General features: G+C 33.3%; 2 protein-coding genes across 2 annotated transcripts in view; one reads left to right on the forward strand and one right to left on the reverse strand.

Moving 5' to 3' along the window:
• Positions 1–632: 632 nt before the first annotated feature.
• On the reverse strand, positions 633–9177 carry LOC139521824 (cyclin-dependent kinases regulatory subunit 1-like). Its single transcript, XM_071315467.1, has 3 exons — positions 9002–9177; positions 6444–6571; positions 633–5022 (listed from the first exon to the last, which is right to left on the reverse strand). The coding sequence occupies exons 1-3, from the start codon at positions 9061–9063 to the stop codon at positions 4985–4987; spliced, it is 228 nt and encodes a 75-aa protein (XP_071171568.1). The 5' UTR covers positions 9064–9177; the 3' UTR covers positions 633–4984.
• Positions 9178–9220: 43 nt separating this feature from the next.
• The window catches only part of LOC139521823 (polycystin-1-like protein 2), a 75942-nt gene continuing 58222 nt past the window's right edge, over positions 9221–26940 (forward strand). The window contains exon 1 of the mRNA XM_071315466.1: positions 9221–9441. Coding sequence (XP_071171567.1) covers positions 9411–9441 — 31 coding nt within the window. The 5' untranslated portion in view covers positions 9221–9410. The remainder of the gene's footprint in view (positions 9442–26940) is intronic.

Raw genomic sequence — 26940 nt, forward strand, 5'->3', positions numbered from 1 at the left:
AAAATCTCATTTCAAATTTCCGACACCCATGTTTCTCCCCTTATTCCTAAGTGGTTGGAGCCATAAGCCCCCAAAGCCAATCATTACCATTCTTTCTGGTATAGAACCTTGTGGTATATTTCAGAGAGATCCATACATCTTTCCACAAAATATTGTCTGGAAACTAGAAAAATGCTTATTTTGGCTCCATTTTGGCCCCTTAATCCTAAACTGTCAGGACCAACTCCCAAAACCAATCCCAACATTCCTTTTGTGGTTATAACCATTCTATTTAAATTCATAGATTTCTATTCACTTATATTAAAGTTATTGTACAGAAACCAAGTGTCTTTGGATAACGCTGAAGACAACAACAACTTGATAGCAATATACGACTGCATAAATTTTGCGGTCGTATAAAAATGTGTCAAGCTGCTGACAAAATATTTTATCAGTAGTACATGTACATGTACAAGCGAAAAATGTGAAAGAATTTTTTAATGGATGAACAGAAGGACAAAGAAAATTCATTTAAGATCCCACTCCTCGAGTTGGGGTACAAGCTTGACTTTAGTTTTTGTTGGATAACTGATGAAAAGACCGACAAAGTAAATTCATTATAGCCCACTACTAGAGACTAACAAACAACTGCAAAAGATTTCACAAAATTTATTTATCATTTTCAAACATGGAAGTTCAGAAAAGACAGCTATAACGACAGATATGTATATACAAAACAATAACAGAGTGAGTCCATGTGTTTGAAAAGAAAGATAAATTTCACAAAAATACAAAAGTACACAATATTAACATGTAAATGTTTTACCAAATCACCAGGCATATAAAAATATAATGGTTTATCAAACAGATAAAATATGATAGAAGTTATACGGTCTGCCATTAGTTTTAAAGATATACATTTGAACAAAATATACAACTTGTTTATTTTTCAAATTTAACACACCAAAGTTACCTTTTCTATTTAAAGCAATTGTTCAAAGAAATAACAAAATTATCTAGTTTTAGTCACCATTGTTTCAAGGATTTTTAAAACATGAAGAAATTCCAAAATTGAACATACTTATTATGTATACGTAGGATTATTGTAATACAAAAATCTACCAGGTAGTTTAGCATAATAAATGATAATCTGAAGAGGGCCATTGGCGGAAACATCTTCAAAATTGTTTTTACTGCAAAAGTTATTTAGAAATTTTTGCTTATGTGATTCAACCTTTGTATATCTTTGTTTTTCCCCCCATCAAATTTAATAGATTTGTTTCCATTAATTTTGTAATGTTTGTAACTACGAAATGTAATACTACTACAGCATCTCAAAGTATACAATTTTAAAATAGAAGTAGAGATTGTCAACTCTGGATGAAAAAAGTAGGTATATGTTTTTCTTGTTGCTGATTTGACCCTCAGGTCAATTGGAGGCTAGTACAGTTGTTTGTGCCTTGCACAGAAAGTGTTTAAAACGAAGTTACCCTGAGAGTTCTTGCTACACCAGAATATTTAGGATGTATTTAGGTCAGGTTTAGAAATTTATTGTAAAATGTTCAGACACCTTGGATGTCTTCCTACATTACAGGGTAAAATATTTTGCCCCATAACTCTCAATTTCTTTTCATATTAGACTTCAATAGCTTATAGAAGATGGTTTGCCAAAATTAAGGCAGATTCTAGATTTCTTTTCTTTTATTTTGAGACCAAAATAATACCAAAGCAAATACAAGCTAAAAGTGAGCTAGTTTTTTCCCAGTCATTAATTTTTTTGTAGATATCTCAAAAAGGAGCTCAATAACCTATCAATATTACTAGATATGTTGAAATGATTATTCAGCTAGTGTGTAATATTGTCACGAAATAGAAGTTCCTTCATAATATAAGTACCAAATGGTAAAAATATTCTGGAATATTATTTCCACTGGAATAAATATTACAGTAAATGTTCCGAACGGAATAAATGGTTTAGAATATTTTTTCCAACAGGAACATGTATTATGGCATTGTTTATAACAAAGTTTCCAGGGGAACTTCTGTTAGGCGGAACAAATATATGTTGACAATATTACCTAACAAATCCAAAAGATATGACAAACATGGTATTAAAGGGTTAATGCAAAATAATAAAAGTGCTAAAAATAAATTACATTTTTTTAAATACATTCTTGACTGATTTCTGAAAAACAATTCAATATAATAAAGACAGCAAAGTTTTAAACATGAGATTTTATATATATATATATTTTTTTTATCAAAACTTGATTACCAAAGAGAAAATTATTTGTAATACAGAATATATAATAATTTTTTGTTGCTATTTAACAGTGCAGCACCAATCATTTATATCATAATAAAACAGAGTTACACATTTTACATATTCTTTTAGCTAAAGTTTAATCAAAATGCAGAATATCATCAACATAGGTTAACATATACTGAATTATATAGGTTTATAATTATTACCTTAGTACAAATTTATGTTTGAATATCTGCTGAAAATTCCACATAGCAGTGAAAGCACTAACATTCATACAACTTTGATTCACATAATCACAATGATTGGTCAATACATTTATTTACTGTAAACACAGAAATTATTAGGATTTATGAAAAATGAACAAAAATGCCAGATTAGTTATTGTAATTTTTTGGAGCACTGCATAAAGAATTTAAGATATATGTATCAGATACCAGAATGTAGGATATTATTAGTTGCAACAATTGCAAGAATATCTCTCAATAATTTCACAATTTATAGTTTTACAATCTTTTTGACATTTTTAATAACATTCCACCAAACTACTGTCTTTTTAACGAAGTTCTTTGAATGCAAAATGTATTGCCCAACACGGCTGGTCAATTTATTGGAGGATGTAGGAATTCATAACTACTAATTCAATAGGTTACAATTTGGTGCTAAAATGTCTTACATGGTTCTTTTTTTTTTAATTGTACATCTTCAGTACCATATGGTACTTGTAAAATTAGTGATTAAAGATTGGGAGCTTAGTTTTATCAAATGGTGTATTTAAAGATTTAATGGAGCAATAAAAGTCAGTATGACAGGAGTAACAAAAGGTCAGGATGCTAGTGCTTTATATGTGTGGACTCTGCTGTACATTATGTACAATGTATCAACACAATGTATGCATACTATGGACGATATAAATACAGCTATTGCAAATGAACACTTCAAAGTAAAATGTAACAAGACTACATGTATGTGTAAAATAGTATCATTCCTGTGTCAGAGAGTAAGAAGTGTTACAACTTACATACAATGTACACAATATTTTACCTGTAATGGACAGTTGTCCTATTTGACAAAATGTTTGAAAGTGCCTTCTATGTGTACATTGTACCATGTTTTTAAAGAAACAGCACTATGGCTAAAATTCTTGGTTTTTGTTCTTTAAATAAAAAAATATAATAAATGTAGATCAAACATTGGTAGTGATAAATGTATATAATGGCGGAATATTCTACAATGTCACTTGAATGTAAATATATGTATATCTTTGCACACATATCCTCATATAACATGTATAACTACATTTGTAGGTTGGAGAATTAGGAATATAGGAAATCTAATTAAAAAATATAAGATGAAAACTAATCAACCATGATGTTAGTTAGTTTATAAATACTGCAATATCAGTAAACAGTAACTTGAACCTTAGCCATCAACACATGGCTAGCTAGCTGTCCTATTTAGTGTTAGTATTTTTCATTCATTAATTTTGTGTTAGTTTTCTTCATACATGTACATTAATTTTGTATCAATTTTCTAAATTCAAATAATTTCTTGTTACAATGTATATGAGTTTTATAAATAATTTTTGCCTATTTAAGATTCATGGTTATCATCTGACACTAATACTGTAGCAGCAACCTTAAGACCTGTACATATTCACCTTCAATTTAATAATAAAGCAAAAATCTTCCCTTTCTAATAATATCAAAAATTATTCATAAACAAATTCTATTAACAGTCAGGGGACTTATTGAAATAAGTGATTTTTAAATTACTTATTTGAGTAGCAAATTCGAAGTTTTGTCACAAGTTGTGATTTTGTAGTTTTACCAAAATTTTAAACATGCGATAAAAATTTCACTGTTCGGGGGTGTTGAAATTAGTGGGGTTATTAAAATAATGATACTTAAAGAAGTGATTTTAGGGAAGGAAATTGAGGTATGATACTTAACAAGTGATTTTTATGTCATTATCCTAGATTCAGTACAAGTTCATCACCTGAAATGACCTGGTCATCATAGACAACACAGATGTTGGTTCTGATAAGTTTAGAAACATAATTAGTCACTGGATCATTAGTATTCTATATTTAAAGCTACAGTAAAATTAAATAACTTCTAGCACTATTTTGTAATACTTAAATAGGTGATTATTAAAGAAAGACAACTCTTACTTCCAACCTTTATGGAAATAATGTTACTTGAATCAGTGATTTAGAAAATCACTCATTTAAGTAAGTCCCCTGACTGATTAAGGAATAGAACAAATGTATATAAGCTTCTCATCTATCAACATTCAAGTGTGTGGTAACCTGTGTAAGAAAACTTATTGATTTTTTTTTTGCGTAATCATGTTATCAGATACATGAATATAAATAATTATAAATCATAAAATCATATATGTATTACAAGGAAATTTGGTGTACATGTCATGATTCAGAGTAAATTACAAATGTTGTTTCAGATGAAGAGATAATTCTTCTTGGACATCCTTGGCCTCCCATCTACCTCGTATTCACCAACACTGAAAGATCATGGTAATGGAACTCTAACTATTCTTCTCCATGAATAAAAATGTGTCCTTTCACAGTCAAATGACACGATAGAAATGAACTGAATTCAGTACACAATATGCTAGTACATTGTATGGTAAGGGTAAACACCATCAGATCAAATAGTTATTGTCCTCACTGATTCAACTGTTTAAAAATACATTTGAATGGAATTTTGTTTCCTGTTATTTCTACGTTACTGGTCTTCGAAACAGTAATATATGTGGCTCTGAAAAAAACATACAAAAAAAAACATTAACATAGAACAAACTAGTCATATACATGATATTCCTGCAGTTTGCACCAAAAACTTTTTCAACTACTAGTCCGAAGACCAATATTCTGACATTTTTCTTATTGGACCAAACAAAGTTTTGCAAAAACTTACTAGTCCGAACCAAATTTTACTAGTCTGGGGCATCAGACTAGTGGCTAACCGTGCAGACTGTTCCTCACGGTAAATGTATTTCACTAATTGACTAAATCATGGAAAACAAACCATAAACTAGGTGCAACTGCTTCAGTTGACTAAAACTAATGTCTCCCGTCATTTATAGAAGTCCCTAAAGGCTATTACATGTATAATATACCCTCAATGAAATTGACATTCAGTAATGTAATTTGTATTTATGTACATGTATCTATATTTATAACCAGCTGTGTTTCAATGATTCAAGATTTATTTAACGTTTGATTAATATCTTTATGAAACATGCTCTTTACATGTTATCATTGCACACAAAAAATGCCCTTTTCATGATTTGCACCCTGCCCTTCAGAAAACCTATCTAGGACACTGAGCCACAAGCAGTGAACGTACCATGTAATTGAGGTTAAGGATTATGCACATATAACAGACTGAAATTTAGTTTCATAAGGCATTTTTTTACGAGGTGTAGGCTTACTAGGCATGAGATCATTTACAATGTTTTTCCATTGTATTTCTAGTTCTAAGAGGAACAACTCCTGCAAAACTGTAAAATAATACTGTGGATTCATTTATTTTCGTGAGTTCCAATTTTCATGGATTGAAGAAACTTTGTATATATGTTCATGGATATTTGATTTCGTTGTTTTACTATGGTCTGCATACAAGCCTATAGAAAACTAGTTCTTTCTTGAACATTTGAATTCATGGTTCATTAGAAACCACGAAAATTGGTATCCCACGAATAATAATGAATCCACAGTAGATTTAATCAAATATTAATGTACACACAAATTTTCAAACTCACCCCAAGACATTGCTGATATAAATCTATGATATAATCTAATAACAATCCTACAAGAAATAAAGGTGTGAAAAGCTATTCAACTTGTCAAGAGACATTGGGGACATAAACTGTTTGTTTAAAATTTTTAAGCAATGCATACCAATATATAGATGCCCAGTATTTCTATGTCCCCTGTAATTCATAGCAATAGGAATAGCTACCCATTATTCATATACCCCCTGCAATGCATAGCAATATAGCTGCCCAGTATTTTTGTTTCCCCTGTAATGCATACCAATGGATGCCAAGTACATTGTATGTCTATGTCCACTGCAATGCATGTCCCCTACAATGCTTAGCTAGCACATGGACAATATAACTTGCACAGCATTGGGAGACATTTGCCAGATGTTTCCATTTTTTTTGTCAAATATACCTGGATCATGTCTCATATAGTGAATCCACCCTACACTCTGCTGAACTCCTAAACTTCTCCATTCTGTTTCTGACATTAAATGCGTCTTTGGCACCAATTTAGAAATTTCTTTTGGTAGCATTACATGCCTGGAAAAAAAGGATCACCTTTTAAAATTTTGAAAAATAAACAGACAAACATATATGTAAAATCTATCTGGTGCATTGTGTCCTACCTAGAATTTTCAAGTGACACCATAATTATGATAAAATCTGAAAAGGTTATGTTTGCCTTAAAGTACATGTCGGGCACAACATTAATTAAGATTACGAATTTATCTCTATCATACATGTTTGTCATATGATTTATCAATTACATGTAACAAGAATGTGTCCCAAGTACTCGGATGCCCAATCCGCACTATCATTTTCTATGTACCGTGAAAATTGAATAAAATATCTAATTTAGCCTTAAAATTAGAAAGATCATATCATAGGGAACATGTTTACTAAGTTTCAAGTTGATCAGATTTCAACTTCATCAAAAACTTTAACCAAAACTTTAACCTGAATCGGGACAGATGGACACACACTGTCACAGACCAGAAAACATTATTTACAATTGATGCATGAAATAATGGCAACCATTATACTTTTGCTTTAGTTTCAGAGATATAAGTCAAAAACTGCATTTTCCCCCTATGTTATATTTTTAGCCACGTCTGCCATGTTGGTTGGCAGGCAGGGTCACTGGACACATTTTTAAACTAAAAATCCTTATAATGATTGTGACCAAGTTTTGTTAAATTTGTCTCAGTAGTATCAGAGGAGAAGATTTTTGTAAGATTACAAAAATTTACAAAAAAGTGTTAAAAATTGACTATAAAAGGCAATAATTCAGGGACAGCAACCCACCAACGGATTATCTGATTTGTCGGAAAATTTCAGGGCAGATAGATCTTGACCTGTTGAACATTTACACCATGTCAGATTTGCTCTTTGGTTTCAGAGATACAAGCCAAAATCTGCATTTATCCCTAGGTTTTATTTTTAGCCATGGTGTCCGGGTCATTGGACACATTCTCAAACTAGATACCCCAATGATAATTGTGGCCAAGTTTGGTTTAATTTGGCCCAGAAGTTTCAGAGGAGAAAATTTTTGTAAAAGTTTTGTAAAACAACGACGGATGACAAGTAATGAGAAAAGCTCACTTGGCCCTATGGACCAGGTGAGCTAAAAACCACACCCAAACAAAAAATTTGAAGAAGTGTCCTAGATAGTACAGTGTTGGGTTTAGTGGTGGTAGAACTTGCTTTTGTGATTGTGAGTTATAGAAAGATTGTGTATATTTCAAACTCTGTTTACTATACTGACTAGAAGTGCTATGCATACAAAGCACAATAATCATATGGGACAATATCCCTAATGCGCGTTGAAATGAGGAACTCAAAAGTCACGTGTAAACAAAAAATCTCTGTGTAGTGATATTTGACACATTTCTATGATAAACAAATGACTGAGCTGAACCATTTGTGTTAATTTAGAAAGTAGGGGAACACAGAATAAATGTGTAAAAACTATGGAGCTATTAAATGTGTTCAAAGTATTAAATTTTCAAAGAACTTATTGTGTTAAAAAAAATTTACCACGAGGAGCCGCATCACAAAAGGATACTCAGGGTTTGCTAATTTACGGAAAAAGTAATCTCACTTCGTACCCAAAAAATTTAACCACATATGTAAAAATGTCTCAGCTTCGAAAGAGCCATCATACATATATATCCAAGTTAACGATATGGACTGAGCAACAGAAGAAAACGTTACCATTACGGCTTATGGAGAACCTAATACGCATCTTGACCCATATGACGTTACAATATGTTAAGTTAAAATAAGAGTTGTATAAGTTAGTGTCTCTGTATTGTGGCTGATTTGTAATATACAGTGGTTATTTTCTAAAAGTAGTTTTAATCAATTTATTCACTTATTGCAATAAATTCTGTGTATGTTACACGTTTTAGACCCGATCTGATACCATTTTATTATAAAACCAGATGTGGGTATGTGTAGCCTGCGAACGTCAATTTTACTCTTTGTATCTGCATACGGGTATGCGCAGACACTGCCTTAAAGAAAATGACTGTAAAAAAGGGGGTTCCAACCCCCAGAAATTACAGGAAATAAATTTGCCAGACTATTGACTATTTACCAGTGATAATGGATATCAATTTCGAAAAAATAATACTCTGGACTCTTATCAGGGACTTCTATACTAGTATTAGTATACTATAGAAAGTCCCTGCTCTTGTCAAACACCCCCCTTTTTTTTTGTACACATTTATAAATCAATAATCCCTTTGGCGTTTATCTAATGTCTGTATCGTTTTCCTTCCAAGAAGTTAACAAACTGAAATGACGGATCCGAAATGGATATAGTAAATAGTTCTTTCAAATAAATATATATCTATATTTGTAAAAAATATCACGATTGACATGTTGGACAAGAAATTATAAATTCGCGACGACCATGAAACGAAACAAGTTTCGACACGTTTCTTTTCCTCATAGCGGAATTCTCACCTGTATTCATATTCGTCGTCTTTATATTTATCTGAATAAAATATGTCTTTAGAATGCGACATTTTCAACTATATGGCAGCAAGAAAATTGTGGTTTAGTTTGAAAGAACAGTGAATCGCATGTGTTTGGCAACTTTAAATTAGACGGACAAATGTGATTGGTCAAAAAAGTACCACATGACAAAAGGTTAACTAAGGTTAACAAGGTGCGTGTTTGTCACAAACTCGATAGATTTATGTTTTGCAAAGAGGGGACGTGCAAAAAAGCGACGAACGAATCAAAAAATGTCTCATGTTAAAAAAAGTTATCCATAGAAATTAATTATCTTTTCTACCGTTTTCTAGCAAAGGGGAACAACCGGCATTTTCTTTTCCCGCCTTTTCATCTTCTGGATGCTGAAACTCTAAAAATGAGAATAGAATGGATTTGTTTCCTGATGTGTGAGTGAAGTTGTATAAAATGACAAAAAATTTCAACAGTTAGGCAGCAACCATTTGATTTTCTGGGGGGGGGGGGGGGGGGACTATGGTTTTTTTTTTCTGTACAAACTATTTTTTTCGCCTGCGGCGAAAAACAATCTATTTTTTTCGCGACAAGTGAGGGGGAGGACAGGGGGTACCCGTCTCCCTTCTCCCACCCCTCTTCTCCTTTCTCCTACCCCCGTTCTCCTTTCTCCAATTAGACTAAAACATCTCCTTTTGAGATATTTTTTCTTGAAATATTAGATCATTTTTTAAAAGGAGAGATATTTTATTTTTTCTCCTTTCTCCCAGCCTTTCTCCTACCCCCTTTCTCCTTTCTCCCACCCCCTTTCTCCCACCCCCTTTCTCCCTGTCTCCCTTACCCCTGTCCTCCCCCTCACAAGTTGAAAACAATTTTTTTCTTTCAATTTTAGCATTACATGTAGTGGCAGCTGGGGGTGAAACAAACATTTTTTTTTCTCAGAATCAAAAACAAATTATTTTTTTCTCCAAAAACTGGAAACAAACTTTTTTTTCCAAAAAAAAACCATAGCCCCCCCCCCCCCCCCCCCCCCCCCCCCCCAGAAAATCAAATGGTTGCTGCCTTACACAGTTGAATTAGTTGCACGAATTAATGGTCTTGATTCTATACACCTTATCGCTATTCCCGGCTGACCCGTCCGCTTGAACTTTTGACGTCAACAACAATCACTTTTCCATTGTGGCGTCAGACATTTTGTTTTATGACGTCAAAATTTTACGGGAACCTGTGTGATTTCCAGCAATGGCGGACAAATAGCGATAAGGTGTATAAGAGAAAGGGTTTCAAATTTAGACAATAAATACTTTAAAAAAGTTGTATTTGCACAAATATCAGCGTTCACGCTTAACTTTTCGAGTCCACAACTGGCACAAGCCAGAAGCGCAATTTTTGGAAAATTTCAGTTGGATTCTGTTGGCTTGTAGAGCAAAACCCGAAAGCAATTTTACAAGCCAATGCTGTAGGACTTGTGCCAAGTTGTGGTTTATAAGCGTGCATGAAGACTGAAATATAATTTTAAACATTATTATTTCATATCATAGATAGATCTGCTAACTTTTCAAAATGCCCATGGGTGTTTTGTGGTCAAGATGGCTGTTTAATATAGTCCTAAAAAACCTTTAAGGGGGCCTTCATATGTATATGTTTTTGGCACTGGCTACGGTTACATGGAAATGTAACAATAATAAAAATATTATTGTTACATTGGAGACTAATTGCCGGAATGCAAAGTTGGGTAAGGAACCGATTAATTACGAATGTAACAATAATTATTGAGGCTACGGTTACATTGCGTTATTGTTACATAAAAAACAGCAATGTACGCTAGATTTATTAAACTTAAATCTCAGTGGCGGATCCAGAGGGGGGGTTCCGGGGGTCCGCACCCCCCTTTATTTTGGCCGATCAATGCATTTGAATCGGGACATATGTTTGCACCCCCCCTGCACCCCCCCTTTGCCCTGGGCTAGCACCCCCCCTTTCGAAAATTCCTGCATCCGCCACTGAATCTTCTGTATAGTTGTGTTGCTTAATTCATTCATGTCTACTAAATAATACTTGTTATAATAATAAATATTATTATTCAACAAATGGTGTTTAAATAGTTTTAGGTATTAATGGATTTGATGTTCTTAAAGATACTACTTCAAATTAGTAGTGCCAAAGGCGAAAAATAAAGTTCAATGGTTTATTGTTGAAAACTCGGGCAGAGAAAACTGTTCACTTTTAAGTATTTAACTGCACACCTACTCGTACAAAAAATCATACAAGACTAACAAAGGCCATGCAAAGGCTCCTGACTTGAGAAAGGCGCAAAATTGCGGCGGGATTAAACATGTTTATGAGATCTCAACTCTCCCCTATAGCTCTAGCCAATGTAGAAAAAACAAACGCACAACACTACACTGTAAATCTAAGTGTTAATAAATAGAACACTCGTGAACGCTTTTTTGTAACACTTTTTGAACATGTAATGGTGTTCCAAATGTTTATACTAGTGTTCATCAATTGAATGTGTGGTGTTCAGTTTTTAATGCCTTTGTGTTTCATTTTTGAACACTTGATGTTAAAGACCTTAACATTAGTGTTCAACGATTTAACGTGTTCGAATGTTCAAAATCTTAAAATACGTCGACGCGTTCAACAGCCATGTAACACTTTTTGAACACACAGAACATGTTTAAAAACCAAAATGTTAAGATTCAGAACACCAGACGTTAACATTCAGAACAGTTGACATAGGTGTTCAAATTGATGGTGTTCAAATGTGGAACATGTTCTAGGCCACAATTAAAAATATTTCAGTTTGCCCAAACCCGACCCATGATGACTGGGTGTGGGTAGGTAGGTAGGCAAATTCTTTTTTTTTTTTTATCCGAATTTGCATGAAAATATTAAAAGATCTTAAAACAGTATATCTTTTTTTTCTCTGTCAAACCTTTGTAGAGACAGCCAAAAGCCATGAATTTAAAACCTCTATAAATAAATTAGTTTACTATATGATTTGTATCCTGTGATGTTTATAACCCTGACAGTTGCTAACTATGTGAAAGGGCTGTTGGATTTGTGAAGTGATTTTCAACAGTTCCATCAACACGAAGTTTGTGTAAAAAAAATATCAGCTGATTTTGTAATGATTAAATTTGTTTGCAGTTTTTAAATGAATAGTGCAAGTAAGCAGGCATATTATCAGAAGGCTGCTGTAGTGCAAACTAGTACATTGTGATGATGAGGATGAGGATTAAATTTAATATACTAGTACATGTATACAAAGTAAAACTTGCAGTATAAAAATCTTATTACAATATATTTACTAAAATTTCAAATAATTGAGTAATTCAGTTTTACCTTCTACAAGCATTATCAGATCTATAAAAATTTCCCATGTCTAGACCATTAACCTCTTGTAACTCAATCAATCTTGGAAAGTCTGTAAAGGGCTTTTCATGCTTGCAAATAAAGTAGGCAGTGGTGATTAGTTTCTTGATTTTCTCTTTATTTTCCTTTTCCATTTTCCTAACACAGTACAAAAGAGGCCCAGACTGAGAGGAACTACAACTTCCAGATGCGGCTGCCTCAATTTTTTTCATTTCATCTGATTTTTTCTTCTCCTCACATTTCCTGTGTGAATTGCTTTTCCAGTGAGCAATTAATGTATCTTTTCTGAAAGCACTTGTTCCTATGAACACAGAGCAATTTCTATCTGTTAAATCAGGATAGTTGTTACACGTTTGGCATATCATAGTTTTTGATTTTGACTCATCAACCTTCCCATCATTGTCCGTATAAACAGCATATTTCAACCCAAGGAATTCCTCTTCCCAGCTCAGTAAATATGTCCTCTGTCTTTTAAGCTCGTATTCTTTCTTCCTTTCTTTATACTCTTCTTCGTCTTTTGTTTTTTTCTTTTTCCCAGATGTAGTGAAACCAAATTTTGTTAAGTCCATGATTGTATCGAAGGGGTTTGTTTATAAAATGTCCGTCTCAGTCAATATTGTTATTTTAATCTCAAAGCTGAGTTCCGTATCTTTAAAGCGCATCACTGATAGTTTCTCCACTGGAGGTTGTTCTAAATGATCGAGGAAGATTCACGGTTGGTCTTTTCACCACCGAACACCACCTCACACCACCGAACACCACCGCACACCACCGAACACCCTAAAAAATGCCAACCACTAAGAAAAACAGTGATTTTATACAATAAAATGATATATAAGATCTAATTACACATTATTCCACATAATTTTATCAAATTTAAGATTTTTATGAGCATCATTTTCATGTGAAAGTTGATGATCAATAAAAAGGAAAACGGTTTCCGGATTCATCACGATTATCCGGATATCATTCTGTGTGATTATAAATATAGAATAACCATACATTGTCTCGAAATATCAATGTTATTTGTACAAGGCTTAGAAACAAGTAGAAAGCGAGGCTGTGCCGAGCATTTCTACCTGTTTCGAGCCGAGTACAAATAACATTGATATTTCGAGACAATGTATGGTTATTCTTTATATACTGCAACTCTTATAACTTATACTTATATTCTTGCAGCTTTTATTTATGCTTTCAATTCATGCATGTATATGATATAATTATTTATTTTAGTATGATCATGCTTGCTAAACTTATATACCTTACAATACCCTTACCAAAAAGTGCTAACATGTTGCACATAAGTTGCACATAAGATGCTCATGTTAGAAACTAACATGATTGCACACAAGTTTTTTAACATGCAAATTAGGTGAGCATTTTGTGAGCAAAAAAAATGCACATATGAAACTAACCTAATTTGCATGTTAAAAACCTCATGTGCAACTGCTCATTATGAGCTTTTGTTTCAGATGTGCATTTTATTAGATTGCTCATATGAGCAGTTGCTCACATGTTGCACACGTGAATATTATAGTTGAACAAAACAAAATGGCTGCTTTAAAAAAGGAATATTTTTCAAATTTAAATGAAAATCTTAAATAATTCAGTTGAAAATAAAATAACTGATACATCATGTTAAAAGAGTTATTCTTTAATTATTGTCTGTTAATTATGATTTTCATATCATTTTTTTTTTTATTTAAACAATAATCATGATCATGACTAAAACATAACATTACATTATAAAACTAATAGAGGGACTTGCAAGTTTAGTACACAATGAATGTCTTTGATTAATAAGTACTGTATTTCAAAAAGTTTAAAAAGGAAAAATCTTTATACATGTAGTACTTATTTTGAAGCAAGTTACCTGTATATAGATTCCCATTATAAAGGACTTAAAATGGTAATATATTTCAAAATCTTACACAAAAATGAAAATAATGAAATAGAAATGATAACTTACAAATAATTAACCACAGCCACACTGGTTTTATCAGATTTCAATAATGCCTTTCTTCAAATAGCACAATATAGGACTTAACATTTTCCATATCCATCTACCTCCATTTATTGCATGCTTTTCATGATTTTGAATTTACAGGAAGTACATGACTGGGCATGTCATTTTGAAAAAGCTCATATGAGCAATGATGTAGGTTAGTTTTGAATGGTTAAAAGAATGGAAAAACTTTTCAAAAAACAAAACTAACATAAAACTAACATGGATGATAAAAGCTCACCTGAGGTTTGAATTGCACATGTGAGCATTATGTTAGATTTTTATGGGCACATATGAACTACCAAACTGCACATATGAGCAACCTGATTTGCATACAATTCTTACTTGCATCTCATGTGCTAATTCACATGTGAAACTTATGTGCTTTTGTTAGCAATTTCTGTACGGGTACCCAATATTACTGATCAATCATTCATTGCTGTTATGCTTTAAAACAAGTGACTAACTCTAGTCAGAGAATTAGAGAGTTGTCTCATTGGCGATCATACCATATCTCCTTTTTTAGCTCACCTGTCCCAAAGGGCCAAGTGAGCTCCCAAAGGGCCAGGTGAGCTTTTCTCATCACTTGGCGTCCTTCGTCCGTCGTCGTCGTTGTCCGTCGTTAGCTTTTACAAAAATCTTCTCCTCTGAAACTACTGGGCCTATTTTTACCAAACTTGGCCACAATCATTATTAGGGTATCTAGTTTTAAAATTGTGTCCGGTGACCCGGCCAACCAACCAAGATGGCCGCCATGGCTAAAAATAGAACATAGGGGTAAAATGCAGTTTTTGGCTTATAACTCAAAAACCAAAGCATTTAGAGCAAATCTGACATGGGGTAAAATTGTTAATCAGGTCAAGATCTATCTGCCCTGAAATTTTGAGATGAATCGTACATCTCTTTGTTGGGTTGTTGTCCCTGAATTGGTAATTTTAAGGAAATTTTGCTGTTTTTGGTTATTATCTTGAATATTATCATAGATAGAGATAAACTGTAAACAGCAAAAATGTTCAGTAAAGTAAGATCTACAAATACCAAAATGGTCTGTTGACCCCTTTAGGAGTTATTGCCCTTTATAGTCAATTTTTAACCATTTTTCGTAAATCTTAGTCATCTTTTACAAAAATCTTCTCCTCTGAAACTACTGGGCCAAATTAAACTAAACTTGACCACAATCATCATTGGGGAATCTATTTAAAAAATTGTGTCCGGTGACCTGGCCAACCAACCAAAATGGCCGCCATGGCTAAAAATAGAACATAGGGGTAAAATGCAGTTTTTGGCTTATCACTCAAAAACCAAAGCATTTAGAGCAAATCTGACATGGCGTAAAATTGTTAATCAGGTCAAGATCTATCTGCCCTGAAATTTTGAGATGAATCGTACATCTCTTTGTTGGGTTGTTGTCCCTGAATTTGGTAATTTTAAGGAAATTTTGCTGTTTTTGGTTATCTTGAATATTATCATAGATAGAGATAAACTGTAAACAGCAAAAATGTTCAGTAAAGTAAGATCTACAAATAAGTCAACAGGACCAAAATGGTCTGTTGACCCCTTTAGGAGTTATTGCCCTTTATAGTCAATTTTTAACCATTTTTCGTAAATCTTAGTCATCTTTTACAAAAATCTTCTCCTCTGAAACTACTGGGCCAAATTAAACCAAACTTGACCACAATCATCATTGGGGTATCTAGTTAAAAAAAAATTCCGGTGACCTGGCCAACCAACCAAAATGGCCGCCATGGCTAAAATAGAACATAGGGGTAAAATGCAGTTTTTGGCTTATCACTCAAAAACCATAGCATTTAAATTTAGAGCAAATCTGACATGGGTAAAATTGTTAATCAGGTCAAGATCTATCTGCCCTGAAATTTTGAGATGAATCGTACATCTCTTTGTTGGGTTGTTGTCCCTGAATTGGTAATTTTAAGGATATTTTGCTGTTTTTGGTTATTATCTTGAATATTATCATAGATAGAGATAAACTGTAAACAGCAAAAATGTTCAGTAAAGTAAGATCTACAAATAAGTCAGCAGGACCAAAATGGTCTGTTGACCCCTTTAGGAATTATTGCCCTTTATAGTCAATTTTTAACCATTTTTCGTAAATCTTAGTCATCTTTTACAAAAATCTTCTCCTCTGAAACTACTGGGCCAAATTAAACCAAACTTGATTACAATCATCATTGGGGTATCTAGTTAAAAAATTGTGTCCGGTGACCTGGCCAACCAACCAAAATGGCCGCCATGGCTAAAAATAGAACATAGGGGTAAAATGCAGTTTTTGGCTTATCACTCAAAAACAAAAGCATTTAGAGCAAATCTGACATCGGGTAAAATTGTTTATCATTTCCAGATCTATCTGCCCTGAAATTTTGAGATGAATTGGACAACCCGTTGATAGGTTGCTGCCCCTTAATTAGTAATTTTAAGGACATTTTGCTGTTTTTGGTTATTATCTTGAATATTATTATAGATAGAGAAAAACTGTAAGCAGCAAAAATGTTCAGCAAAGTAAGATCTACAAATAAGTCAACAAGACCAAAAAGGTCTGTTGATTTCTTTAGGAGTTATTGCCCTTTATAGTCAATTTTTAACCACTTTTCGTAAATCTTAGTTATCTTTTACAAAAATCTTCTCCTCTGAAACTGCTGGGCCAAATTAAACCAAACTTGGCCACAATCATCATTGGGGTATATAGTTTAAAAATTGTGTCCTGTGACCTGGCCAACCAACCAAGATGGCCACCATGGCTAAAAATAGTACATAGTGGTGAAATGTAGATTTTGGCTTATAACTCTGAAACCGCAGCCTTTAGAGCAAATCTGACATGGGGTAAAATTGTTTATCAGGTCAAAGATCTATCTGCCCTGAAATTTTCAGATGAATCTGACAACCTGTTGTTGGGTTGCTGCCCCTGAATTGGTAATTTTAAGGAAATTTTGCTGTTTTTGGTTATTATCTTGAATATTATTATAGATAGAGATAAACTGTAAACATCAATAATGTTAAGCAAAGTAAGATTTACAAATAAGTCAACATGACGGAAATGGTCAATTTTTTCATAAAATTTGTAAATTTTAACTAACATTTTCCACTGAAACTACTGGGCCAAGTTCATTATAGATAGAGATAATTGTAAGTAGCAAGAATGTTCAGTAAAGTTCAGATGTACAAACACATCACCATCACCAAAACACAATTTTGTCATGAATCCATCTGCTTCCTTTGTTTAATATTCACATAGACCAAGGTGAGCGACACAGGCTCTTTAGAGCCTCTAGTTTATAGATGTGTTTTTTCACACACTATCATCTCTGATATTTTCAGATTTATCCATTATATATATGAAGACTTATTCAAAGGTGTGAAGATGCAAATAGAGAATGATTTGCACTTTTATTCAATTCTGATTGATGGAGCTACAGACTCTTCTGTCACAGAAAATGAATGAATTTATCTGAGATTTGTTGAAAACGGAAGGCCAGTCAACCACTACTTCAGTATAGAAGATGTAGAAAAAGCAGATGCCCAGGGGATTCTGAAAGAAATTGAGGGGGCCTTCACTAGAAATGGGATACCCAATTGGAAGGATAAATTGATTGGGTTTGGTTCGGATGGAGCCTCTGTAAATTTAGGATGCCGTGGTGGTATAGCCACTTTGATTAAAAGTGATGTTCCACATTTAGTTATAACACACTGTATAGCACACAGGCTTGAGTTGGCAGCATATAGTGCAATCAAAAACCACAAGCATATGAAAGAAATGCAGGATTTACTGCAGCGAGTATTTGTATTTATATAAGCACTATCAATACTCCTCAAAGGCCTTACGAGAGTTAAGGCAGATAGGTGAGGCTTTAGAAGAAAAGGTGTTAAAGCCCACAAAACTTGCCGGTACAAGATGGCTGCCACACATTCACAGGGCCCTTGAAGTCTTGGTTAGAGAGTTCAGAGTATTGCTAGCACATTTTGAACTTATTTGGAAGTCTAGGTCTGGATCTGCAGAAGTCCAAGGTAGAGCTACCTTTATCAGCAAAAAACTCAAAGATTACAAGTTTCTGTACATAGTATTGTTTGTCCTTGACATTTTAAAAGTACTCAGTGTTCTTAGTTTAAAATTTCAGCAAGATTACCTGACCCTGTCAACAATGTTTGATGCAATTTCTACTGCAAATCTGTCTTTGATTGAACTAAAAACTGTAAATGGCAGAGTTGACAAATTTTCTTGCTAACATCCGTTTCTGTGTATTACAATTTCATAACAACTTCCAATTCTTGACACCGATTTTTACACATGATTAAGCATCTGAATCATTTAATTTGTAAATTTAATAGGATTGAAAAACAATCACTATCGTAAATATATATATACCCTTTTATTTATGTAAATTATTAGATTTCATCTCATCCAGTGGCATAGCCAGGGTTGGAATGATGTGGATGGTTTGCCGAGCGGAGCGAGGAATAATATTTTTTGAACCTTTTTTTGCAGAATTTTTTTTTTTTATTGCACATGTACATGTACTCCACCAGAATCCAACACTAGTTAGATTTTTGTTAAAATTCAAAATACCGACCAATTCATATATTTATATTTTCCCCACTCAATCTTATATTTGACATATCAAAAATGGACCCCATTCCAGCAGCACTTTTGTATGATTAAGGGTTTTTTTATCACGTCGTTTACCATGTCACAAGAAACGATATCAGGATATGGTGTTTTAGTTGTTAGTTGCTATAGTCAGATGAGAAGCCATCACTCCACTAAATTCAATTTCAGAGGAAACGTGTCCATGGGTCTGCATTTCATTATCCTCTCCGCTTGCCTTAATTAGCCGATAACGTAGACTTTTTTTTACCAACAAAGTTAACTGGAAACACTATTCTGCGGTTTACATAAACTAAATTATCCTGAATGAAAGACCAGGCATACTGCTTCGAAAATAACTGGACGTTATCCTCATATCATGCTCAGCCTTGTTACATTTGGATACTTCTGAGTTGTACTGCTGCTATTTTTTTTATTTTTTTTTGTCAAAACAAGGGGTCATTTTAGGGAGCTACCATTTGATTTTTATGGGGGGGCTAGGATGAAAAATTTTGTCCTGCATTTTTTTTTAGCTGTAATCTCTGTCCTGCCTTTTTATTTTTCACTCTGTTCGGTCCTGCCTTTTTTTTTTTAGTTTATCCTGACTTTTTTTACCTAAATTGTCGTCCTGACTTTTTTTTTTTTGCAAGTGTCTCATCCTGCCTTTTTTTTTTACTCAAAACTCCTGTCCTGCCTATTTTTTTCAAATTTCATCCTAGCCCCCCCCATAAAAATCAAATGGTAGCTCCCTTACTGTTGAAAAAAAAACACTTTTTTTTAAAGATTTTTAACTCAAAAGTGGGAAAATTCATTATATTTGAAACAACTTTTCTAAATGAGGGGTCAAATTAATAAAGAAGATAGAAGTTCAGAAACATCACAAAAATCTTTTGACATGTTTTGACCATTTATTGCGAACCCAATTATACCTTTCTATAGATTCACCTGATAGTTACCTGTCCATTTGAACTTTTGGCAGTTTTATAGTCCCATCTAACAAATACAACAGGTATTGTTCTCTGTGTAGTTTATTCACCGAGACATTTAAAGGAGTAGGTCCAGTAAGACCCCTTTTTGGCCCCAAAATATAGCAGTTTTACAAAATTGTTAAAATGTAAACTTTTAGTTATTTATTGGACAGTAGAATGCTTCTGCTACATAAATATGGGCTGTTTTTGACATAACAATGCAAAATATATCAGGTACTAGCACCATAAAGTCATGCTAAATTACTGAAATCTTCACAATTCTAGCATTTTGGTTAAATTTTACAGTTTTCGTGTAAAATGAAAGTGGCCGCATTCGTGTTCATCCTTTATATTGAAATGTAAGTTGTATTTTATGATAATACATAACATATATAAAGGTTGAGGATGAACAAGGTCATTTTTGACAAAAACCATCTGAAAAGTGACATTTTTCGGCATATTTGGTAGATTTTTCATATTTGAGCTTGAATCGGATCGTTTTTAATGACTAAATCAGTTAAAATCTTTCACATAAACTAATTGATTCAAACGAAATAGACACTTAAGTGTTTAAAAAGTGGTCAAAATCTTTCGTCAGATGAACCTGAAATTTGAGGCCAAAATCGATCCTTACCGGACCTACTCCTTTCTTCTAAGAGAATTCTATCACTCATTGATTAATCTACCTGAGTAAAAAGTTTATCTGCTAAATGGATAGAAATAACAGGTTTACCATTATAAAAAATTGCATGTGAGTTTATATATTTATGTATATTCAATCTGTTGAATGTAAACACTTATGCAAACATAAATAAAAGTTGATTTCTGACAAAATTTTCAACATTATTCCTACATTTTATTTTTAAAAAGCATTTGACATAAAAACTCTAAAAATAATGATGTTTATATTAAGGACTTCTTAAAAGTATGCTATTAAGGCCAACTAAAATTAATTAGTAGATTTTCATCCAAATTTTTGAAAAAAATAGGGCGGGTGGGAGGATTTTATTTTTTAAATTTTATTTCATATGAAACCCTTGTCATGAGTTCTTCATACCGCAGGGTATATGCTAGTGGAAAACAAGCTTGTATAATGTATATACATGGGGTATAAGGAATCCAACACTATTTATTAAACTCTTAAATAAAAATCCCTGATTGGAAACCACTGTTATACATGTAATTGCCGCTTTCGAAACCTATTTATAGTATACACCAAAGAGAAGAGAAATGCTCTCTTCAGTTGGACTAGACCTACACCAAATTTATTTTGCTTTCTAAGCAATGGTTTGTAGTCCACATACAATCAATAAAATGTATTGGTACAATTGTATGCAACACAAGTATTATGATAAAATTGAGAATGGAAATGGTGAATGTGTCAAAGAGACAACAACCCGACCATAGATAAAAACAACAGCAGAAGGTCACCAACAGGTCTTCAATGTAGCGAGAAATTCCCGCACCCGGAGGCGTCTGAGTACAGAATAAAATGTAAACTCAGTGTGGAAAGTAATTATGATGTAAAACATGAACTTAACCAAAAAGTAGTTGTTGTTTAATGACTAAATTGAGAGTATTGGGACAGTTACAGAGGGTGTTTGCTGTTTGTCAACAAAAACAACAGCCATAAGGGAATTAAAATGCGTGTTTGTCTCAATATACGGTCATAAATCAATCAAATTCGTGCTTGTGTCAATTTCTTTAATTCAGTCATGTTTTTTGTACCAATTTGTTCTACGATTCTTGTGCTTTGGATATCATTCACAGTCCAAATTTCCTGACACAAAGTCATCATATAAAAAAAGAAAAAAACACGGTTTTCGATTCACTTGTGAATACCGCAATTTGCGTTAAATGAAAAGACATTTTACTCGTTACTCAAATATTTCATGCCCTTCTCGTTATCAATCTCTATTCTCGGTCGATGATGTTGTCATTATAGAGCAGCAGAATATGTCGACTTAATCATTTCGTTAGATTACTCGAAGAAATACAAAAACGAAATTTGAAACAAGAGGTGTTGAATGAAATGAAATTATCGATGGTTCCCGGTAACGGACATGAACAAAATCCGGAAATCATATATTTGTTAAATAAAAAAAATTGGGGCGGCACGATTTCAGAGGGGCGGGCGGGGATGAAAATCTAGCAATTAATTTTAATTGGCCTAACTTGACAAAAACTAAAAAAATGAAAATTTCGATAGGAACAATATATATATGTTTTTAAAAATGAACATTTTATGATTAAATTAGTGTTCATTTTGAACAGATTGAAAAAAAAAATATCAAAATTGAATAAACACAAAATCACATGCATTCTTAATGGCAAGGCCAAAACAATTTAATTCCTTGTTCGATGGACCCGCCCACACCTATATTTTTTCAAAACAGAATTTTTTTATAGTTCGCTTCCCGCATCCGGAAATGTATTCATGTCTATATCCCGCAAAGTTTTTTTGTAAATATTATAAAAAGATATCAACATTTGTTATTTAACATCACAGTCTAACCTGTATATAACAATTTTAAACCTATAAGCACCCCATGATCATCACACTGTGTAAATATCTGTGAGAATATTTGTTTCAGCATGAAATCGATTTATCCCATGTGGGGAGTGTTCCGATATAAATAAATAACTGCGGAAATACCTGGACAGAACAAAACATTGGTTTCTTTCCCCCTTACTTATATTCCCTATCAAAAAATGTTTGTTGTTAGAATAAAGTACAAAGAACTTCTGAAGGATTTGCCTTCAACTGCAATTACGGTATATTGTATGCTGGCGAAACAAAACTATCCATAGCCGCTGCATGTTTATGCACCTGTCTTGATTGATTCAGGGGCCTGTCATTCTGCAGTTCTCGTTTGTTGATGTGGGTCATTGGTATTTTCCCGTTTGGATATATAATTTAGATAGTTGTACACTAATAATTTTGGGGTCCCTTATAGCTTGCTGTTTGTTCTGGATCAAAGCCCTGTGTAAAAGGCCGTACTTTGACCTGTGTCAGGGCCGTAACTAGGGTTTGAATTCAGGGGAGGCAGGGGTTTGGGGGCCACCAAGTGTGGGCCCCCAGAGAGGGGGGTTGGGGCTAAGCCCCCGCCGATGTTTTTCTCACAGTAAAATGGCTAAAAATGACCCGTTTTCCTTCGATTTACTTACTTTAAGAAACATCCGTATTGCTTGAACCTGGAAGCAATTTTTATGCAAAAACAAACTGAGATTGCTGTTCGGGGTGAGCCAAGGCTCCGCCTTGAAGACCGTACTTTGACCTATAATTATTAACATTAAATACATTGTGACCGCGGATTTTGTTCTCAATAGGGCTAAAAATCACCCGTTTTCCTTCGATTTCCTTACTTAAAGAAACATCAGTATTTCTGGAATTTTATACAAACAATTATTAACTGTATTTAAAGATATTTTTGTTAGAAATCAAACTGGTAAGTTAAAAAAACATATAAAGCAAGATCATAGAAAGCAAGATATTTTTTGTCGAGGACCTTGAATTTCAATATTTTTGAAAGCTGAACATACATGTATATAACTACAACCAGAGACTTTCTAAACTAGTATATACTTAGTTTAGAAAGTCTCTGCTTCAACGAATGGGAGTGTTTAACTACTAAGGCATTGACCATAATGTTCTCGTACGATCGACCGGGAGACGTTAACGGTAACGAATTTCCGATATCATAAAAGATTCACAATACAAAGGGAATTTCCTCTGCTTAATGGAGCCCCTAAATAAATGTAAATAGTTAAGTTTTATTCAAAATTGTCTAAAAGAAAAATTTCATATGTATTCTCGTACGAATACTGAATAACAGACGGACGGCCACACGACAAAAAAAAATTACTCAAACGGTTCACTTTCGGTAAAAAAATCCGGAAGTTGACAGATATATCACGTATCATGATAACACTGTTAAAACTGTAAACTTGTGTTGTTTATAATATAAATTCAAGTTTTTCGTGTACATATTGTCAATATTTCATTTTATTACTTCAAAAAAAAATTGGTGTAGAAAATTTAGGGGAGGCAGTTGCCTCCCCTGCCTCATAGGTAGTTACGGCCCTGTGTGTTTGTTATTATAAGCAAGGTTAGGAACAACCCTCCCTCAGACAAGTGGTCATTTTAATGTTGTAGAAAAGGAAATAGAAATACAAAGGATTTGTATAGTGCTACTTTTTTTACTCAAAAAGAGGAGAAATACATAATATTTTAAACAACTTTTCTAAAAGAGGGGTCCACTTATTTTGAATACATTGTAATATTAAACTGTAAAACATGTTAAAGTAAGTGTGTTAACATGGTTTAAGTCCAGGCCCTTTAAAATTGTTGTCACGCACTAAAAAAAACCATGGGGGCAGGTATGTAACAAATCTTGCTATTTATATGCCCCATTTATTGGCTTTATGTTTTCTAGTCTGTCTGTCCGTCCTGCTTCAGGTTAAAGTTTATGGTCGAGGTAGTTTTTGAAGAAGTTGAAGTTCAATCAACTTGAGACTTAGTATACATGTGTTCCTTATGATAAGATCTTTCTAATTTTACTGCCAAATTAAAGATTTTACCTAATTTTCACGGTCCACTGAACATAGAAAATGATTGTACGGATGGGGAAATCCATGTACTTGTGACACATTCTTGTTTGATGAAAAAAATTATCTCATAAAGATAATGGAACAAACTGGGCTGGGTTAGTGGGGCTGCTTTTATGGTTTTCAAGTTACCTTTTATTCACCTTATTCCACCTCAGAGCAATCAGCTCTTTGATTGAATAAAAATTGTAGCCAGAAGGTACATATATTAATTTTGAGAAAAGTGAGTGAAGAAATGGAAACTATGATAACAGATAAACTTATTTATATACTTTTTTATGCCCCACCTACGATAGTAGAGGGGCATTAGGCCTTAAAAAAATAATCTGTGTTTCCGGTAACATCATTTTGTAAAATAGGGTTGGTAGGTCGGAATTCCTTTTTTTTTGACATTGTTAACGAAATCCAGAAAATTATCATGGTTTTTCCAAGTCCGGGTCCGTAATTAGTTTCAATAATAAAATGTTTTACTGGCTTTCTGTGCCAGTAGAAGCAAGTTAGATAAATTATTATGTCGATTAACAGACACCTGTGTCAAAAACAGGATCGGTTGATACCATTTTTAAAAATTTATTTTTGAAGATCCAATAAAAAATTGGAGCTAAAAAACAGGGTCGGTCGAGTTACCGGAAACTCAGATTTTTTTTTCTCTGCCTTATGTTATCATGTCTGTGCGTCCCGCTTCAGGTTAAAGTTTTTGGTCAAGGTTGAATTCCAATCATCTTGAAACTCAGTACACATGTGCCCTATGATATGATCTTTCTAATTTTAATGCCAAATTAAACTTTTGACCCCAATTTCACGGTCCACTGAACATAAATTGGTGTGGCCTTATTGTTGCCAACTTAATTAGAAATTTGAATTGAGATCATTTTTGGAATAAGGGATTGGGGGAGGTGAAAAAAATGGGAAGGGTTGGGGGGGATTGGGGGTAAAATTTTTCTCATTTCAGATTTCAGAAATTAAAAAGAATTTTTCTTCAAATTTTTTTTTTGAGGAGATTTATATTCAACAGCAGTGTATTGCTAAAAAACAAAACAATTTGTTTTAAGTTCATAAGACCACATTCATTCTGTGTCAGAAACCTTTGCTGTGTCAACTATTTAATCACAATCCAATTTCAGAGCTGTATCAAGCTTGAATGTTGTGTCCATACTTGCCCCAACTGTTCAGGGTTCAACCTCTGCAGTCGTATAACGCTGTGCCCTGCGGAGCATCTGGTTTTCCCAGCAGTGGGAGTATTTTTCCTTTAAAATTGTAGGTTTCATCTTACAGATTTTGTAATAAAATTCTACTGTTCGTGATCAAAATTTCTAGTATCATTATTTTAATTACCCCCACTAATTTCAACACCTAACAGTGAAATTTTGATCCAGGTATGTTACTTAAACAAATGATTTTTATCCTAGATTCATTACAATGTCATCACCTGACATGACGTTGGTTCTGATAATTTTAGCAACAAAATTAGTCCCTGGATCATTAATATTCTATATTTAAAGCTACAATAAAATTAAATCGCTTAATCTGGTGATTAATTTGTACTACTGAAATAGGTGATTATTAAAGAAAGACAACTCTTACTTCCAACCTTTATGGACAAAATATAACTTGAATCAGTGATTTAGAAAATCACTCATTTAAGTAAGTCCTCTGACTGGTAATACATAGATTACGTTTGTTAAAATAAAAAAAGTCACAACAGACATGGTCATAGCAGTGAGTTGTGAAATATAAACATCGTAAGATGGTGCCAAAGGCATACATGTCAACCTCTGACAATGGGAAATCATGATATGACATGATATGTAAAAAATCGTGTGAAAATGCGTGACATAGATGCGGACTTGTTAATATGAATGTGGTAATGTTCATAATTTCATACAAATTTGTGGATATAAAAAAACAATGTATATTCTACTGTGAACTTTTATTGTATTAAACAGTGGTCTGTTATGTTGCTTTTAAAGCACCACCACTAGGGCAGGCACATTATTCAAAACAACTGCCAGTTTCAAGTTTAGTTACATTTATTTGATAACAGCACACAATACAAATGTAACATAGTCAAGTTCTGATCAGAATTCAGTGTCAATTTCTTTATAATTGAAAAGGCTCTCCCACAGTAGGAATTGATATTTGACTGAATTAGCTTCATCAAGATTTGAAAGAATGTCATAATGTTTGGTTTTTTTGGCAATGTAAAATGTCATCTATTATCTCTGCCATTGCTCCCATTGCTATTGCCTGGTTAAAACTGGGTAGTTCATCAGAAGAAAACTGGTACTATGAGAGCTGACCCAACAGTTCTGTGATATTGTCATCCCCATGGCCTGTAGAAATCTGTTGCTGTGTTGGCTAGATTTGAAACTGAAATTGA

This window comes from Mytilus edulis, chromosome 4, assembly GCF_963676685.1.
Source record: "Mytilus edulis chromosome 4, xbMytEdul2.2, whole genome shotgun sequence".
NCBI lineage: Eukaryota > Metazoa > Mollusca > Bivalvia > Mytilida > Mytilidae > Mytilus > Mytilus edulis.

Bases quoted from the DNA above. Each gene is read 5' to 3' on its own strand.
- LOC139521824 (XM_071315467.1), bottom strand. From the start codon at position 9,063: ATGTCGCATTCTAAAGACATATTTTATTCAGATAAATATAAAGACGAC. The intron at 6,572-9,001 runs GTGAGAATTCCG...CTTTTTTTCCAG, and splicing joins GACGACGAATATGAATACAG to GCATGTAATGCTACCAAAAG. The intron at 5,023-6,443 runs GTATATTTGACA...TGTTTTTTTCAG, and splicing joins CTATATGAGACATGATCCAG to AGCCACATATATTACTGTTT.